This window comes from Limulus polyphemus, unplaced genomic scaffold, assembly GCF_000517525.1.
Source record: "Limulus polyphemus unplaced genomic scaffold, Limulus_polyphemus-2.1.2 Scaffold376, whole genome shotgun sequence".
Classification (NCBI taxonomy): domain Eukaryota; kingdom Metazoa; phylum Arthropoda; class Merostomata; order Xiphosura; family Limulidae; genus Limulus; species Limulus polyphemus.
Genome location: NW_013665986.1, coordinates 262,573 through 267,530, shown reverse-complemented (window position 1 = coordinate 267,530; position 4,958 = coordinate 262,573). Strand labels below are relative to the sequence as shown.

The window sequence follows — 4,958 nt, the reverse complement described above, 5'->3', positions numbered from 1 at the left end:
TCCTTAACAAAAGATGGACTCTACGCGGTGGCTCAGCGGAAAATCTAATGGCTAACAACGCTAAAATGGAGTGAGCACAGCAAAGATAACCCATTGTGCAGCTTTATGTCTGACCAACGAAGAAAAAAAGCAAAAGTCTAGTGGTAAATATTTCCAAATAAGATTTAACTTTTCATAACCAAGAATAGTAAATATATAAGCTTCTTTACCGCCCTCTAACTTTTCATTATTTATAAAATATATATAATTAATAGGTTTATTATAAATATTCTATAGAGTTTCGTGATGTTTCATAATTACATGACAGAAACTTGAAACTAAATTATATTTGAAACAGAAATAATTTTATTAAAAATTAAAAATAACTGAAGATTTAGCCACCATATATTATGTAAAAACTTATCATTAAGAAAATTGAAAAGAGAGAGAGAGAGAGAGTACACGTGACAAAACTTCAATAACACCAGCAGCATAGAACAATATATTTTCTACTCGTGCCACTTATTTAGAAGTGTTTAGCAAATATTTTATACAACAAATATTAATGATGATATTTCTGAAGTCCTCTGATGGGCTAGCGGCAAGATTACGAACTTACAACGCTAAAATATGGAGTTTGATTCCACGCAGTGGACACAGCTGCTAGTCCAATGTGGTTTTGTTAAAAAAAAAAAATCAAAACCATGTTTCTGAATTATTCCAAAATAATGCTTTGTTGACGGATGAAGTCATACATTCAGGTTAATACATTTGAATAAAACAAGTGTTTCTTTTTAATTTTCGAACATCAGCAAAACTTTAATTGATTAATACGTAATACAAACATTTTACATACCCGTTCATGAAAACAAACAAAAATAAATACATTTATAGGAATTCCAGAAATATAAGGCAAAGGCTTTTGTTCTGAATAAGGTTAATAATGTACAATATTTCGTAGGAAAAGGGCAAAGAGTGCTTTGTATCAAAACAAAAGGGGAAAAAACATTACCGGTTTTATATATATATATATTCTATGTACAAGTGAGATAGTAAGAAGACGATGGAAAAGAGGTTACCAAACGTAATTGTATTCTTACGTTAACTTCATATAATATACGAAAAAAAGTCGAATTTCTAGTATCTCAAAAATGCAGTGTTTTATACTTTCATAAAAAGGAAACTTTTCTTAAGTTAAGAATATATAGGAAGGAGAAAAGTAGTGCTCGCTATTTACAAGAAATTCAGTTTAATTTCCTCAAAAATAGTCTTATATTTGTTAAGTACGTTTCTTAAAACATAATGAAATGTCCATAAGGACAGAAAAAAACATTTTGATAACAATTTACTTATTTCGGGAATAATTGAAATGTCTCTAAGCTAATAGCCTATTCAATAATGTAATACCAACAACAAATAAATACTCCAAATATCTTAATAAAACACGCTATTCGCGTGTTGAAAATATTACATAAACGTTATTATTAGAAATGTGATTTAATTTTTATTGTGTTTAATAAGTCACCACTAAACTCGTTGTTAAACTTACAATATTCCACAATGACTGCATCTCTGTATATTTAACATTAAATAGCTTTGTTGGTTAAAGCACAGATTCTTCAGCCATCACTGTTATTCGTGTCGTTTCTTCTGTTTGATTGTTGTCTGATGTAGATGATTTTTCAATCACACTATAGGAATGGTCGAGTTTTGCTGTCTTTGGTGCGAAAAGAATGTTACAGTTTGTACAGTCCACGCATCCTGGATCAGTAACCGAAAGCTTTGATAGTTGAGGTCGGATGGCGTTGTCCAACTCTTCTGCAAGCTCATCTTTCTGTATGTCATCTTTGTTGACATTATCATCTTTATCCTGTTCGAACCGAATCCTGGTTTGGAAGTTGGGCTCACTAGCTGTTCTAGGGGTATGAAGAACAGGGATGACTAGAGTGTTTTCATCCTCTTTCTGTCGTGTCCCTCCTCCTTTCACACGAACATGTTCATAATTAGGATTCTTAATCCACTTTACTGACCCTGGAAGAGGAAGAACATCAGAACTGTTGTTCATTCCCAGATTTCGAAGTCGAGGCCACGAAGTATTACGACTTAGTCGGAGACTATTTGACGAATGGTTCCGATACAAACGGATAGATCCCTGTGAACTAGAGTTTTTGTAGCTAATAGCTCGTTGTGAGCGTTTATCCTCATCACCCTGCCCAAAGCAACAAGAAGAACAAAAGCAGTAGATACTGGGACGTCCTGTACACAACTTCTCCCTGAAAGCCACCCGAAAACGATTGGACATAACGCTGTATAGGATCGGGTTGATGGTTGAGTTGAAATAGTAAAAACAACCTAAAAATAATAACAACATTCAAAGTAGGTTTAGATCTTTTTTGACTCTATTATCATATTGTTTCTATGCTACATTAGACATTAAATGAATAATTACTTGTAAAAATAGTAAAAACAAACAGTCTTGTTTAAAATTTATAATTTACATTCTGAGGCATCTACGTGATTAGTTGAAGAAAATATAAAATTGAAGACTATCCAATTACTTTTATTATTAAACAACGAAAATGTAATATTAAAAAAAATGGCTTTATACAATTCGTCTCATTATTACACGAAGACAATATCACATACAAAAAAATTATTTTCCAGTTACTTTCATTGCTATTCATTTGGAGTCTTGTTAACATCTTTAATTTTTTGAACTGTTTACAAATATGGAGATGCTTTTTATTCACTTAAAAGAAGTTTCATCATAAAACGTCAGAAGTTTTGGAATTCGGTAACTTTCCAGATGAAAATTTTGGGATTAACTCCCCTGTCAAGAAAGATGTAAATGTCATAAAAATCAGAAAAATACATATGCACCTTTCATGTCATTCCTTTTTGAATTGCGTAACCTGAGAAGTTTTCATTTTTACAGTTGCTAACACCTACCATTGCTAATATACTTTGCAATAATTGTTATATACGACATTTAACTTGTTTGTTTCGTATATTCACGAAAAGCTACTTAAGGGTTACTTGCGATAACCGTCCCTAATTTTGAAGTGATAGACTAGAGGGATGGCAACTAGCGATCACTACACACCGCCAATTATTGATTACTCCAATCGAATATTGGAATTTGATCGTCTTCTAAAATGCACCATTGTTCCAAACTTGGAGACCAATTTTGATGCAATGTTTTACGAACCATTTATCAAAGTTTAGGCATTTTCTGCAACGTTTTACGAACCATTGATCAAAGTTTAGCCATGTTCTGCAACGTTTTACGAACCATTGATCAAAGTTTAGGCATGTTCTGCAACGTTTTATGAACCATTGATCAAAGTTTAGGCATCTTCAAATTTTAACACATTATTTCTTCTACTGTTCGCTAAATGTGTTATAGAAAACAAACGATTTTGCTGCTTTGAGAAGAAAACTTTTGTTTCAGATCTCCATACTGCTTTCTTTATTGTAACTTAAACACGTTTTGTACTTTCCAAAGTGCAAGTACTTTTTATTGTGATTTAAGTAAGTTTTATTTTATATACCAACAGCGAAGCCATCTGCGTTTTGTTATTTGTTATCCGTAAGCTTAGGACTAGCTTAAGTATCCCAAGCTAACCAAGCCTCGTGAGGTATTATTAACATTATCAACTAATGATTCAATGCAATGTTACCGTCGTTTGTAGCTTTCTGTTGTGCTGATCTATAACATTCAGTGTCAGTTAGTTACACTAAATATATCTAGCTAACTAATACTAATAAGAGAGACTTAATAAAGCAATATCAAATGTTTAGCCCCTAAATTATCATTAATGGTGGTTTTAGAACAAAGAGCTCAAAAGAGTATCTTCTTTTAATATAAATCAGTTCTCATATTCGCTGTATTTCCAAGAAAATAAATTCAATCCTTGCATACCTGAATTGTTTAATAGTAACATCTTGAAAATAAAATAAAATAATGGGAAAGCCCTTTTTAACATTAAAATAACAGAAAATCGTTAACATCTCATTCTTTATAATTGCAGGTCTCTTTCCTGAATAGTCCTAGTGCCACAGGTTGATCCATATTATTCTGTTTTCCAATGAAATTAAGGACAAGGGATATACACGTCTAAAATCACAATCTGAACACGTCTTTATGATTTGAGAATATGGATATTTTGAGTCGAATTGCTATACATTCTTTCCGAAAGCGATAAATTTACTTTATACCAAACATTTCAAAATATAGTTTTGAAATGTGTCGTTCCACCACGACTTTATATTGGCTGTGATTTTCACGTGACTTGTTAATCTACATATTCACTTTTTTTTTTTACAGTAGCATGTATTTAACCGTCTGTATACCTTAATGTCTTAAAAGATATATGATTTTTTTTCCTATTTTTATGGCAAAGAACACGTCTTCCTTTAGATCTATGATTTTTTTCCTATTTTTATGGCAAAGAACACGTCTTCCTTTAGATCTATGATTTTTTTTCCTATTTTTATGGCAAAGAACACGTCTTCCTTTAGAACCCAAGCTTTATACTGGTTGTAAGACAGGCGTGTCGTATACTCAATCTCTTCTATATTAACACCAGTGGATTAGTTACAGTTACTTTCATTTACTTGAGAAGAGTACTGACAGCACGTGAAGATATTTTATCAGATTTGTTGTAATCAGTAACATGAAACTATTCTGTGTTGAAACTGACTGATCGATAATAAAGTTTCATTTTAATCGAACATGGCTTATCAGCGTCATGATTTTAGATGACTAATCTCTATATTGAAGCGGATTGGCCATTGTCACTGTATTGACACTTGACGTCAGCGGTATCCATGTTGTTGGTTCCGAAATTGTCGGATGTAAAGATATCCAAGTGACGGTTGAATGCTTTGTAATAATTTTACTCTTTCAGTTTAGGTAATCTCAGTTTTGTACGGTATTTTTGATACTTCACTAGGTATTTGAATAAAAAAATTAGAAA

General features: G+C 32.0%; 1 protein-coding gene across 1 annotated transcript in view; it reads right to left on the bottom strand.

Annotated features, from left to right (window-relative positions):
* Positions 1-690: 690 nt before the first annotated feature.
* The window catches only part of LOC106457806 (neuromedin-U receptor 2-like), a 53,054-nt gene continuing 48,786 nt past the window's right edge, over positions 691-4,958 (bottom strand). The window contains exon 4 of the mRNA XM_013917257.2: positions 691-2,331. Coding sequence (XP_013772711.1) covers positions 1,583-2,331 — 749 coding nt within the window. The 3' untranslated portion in view covers positions 691-1,582. The remainder of the gene's footprint in view (positions 2,332-4,958) is intronic.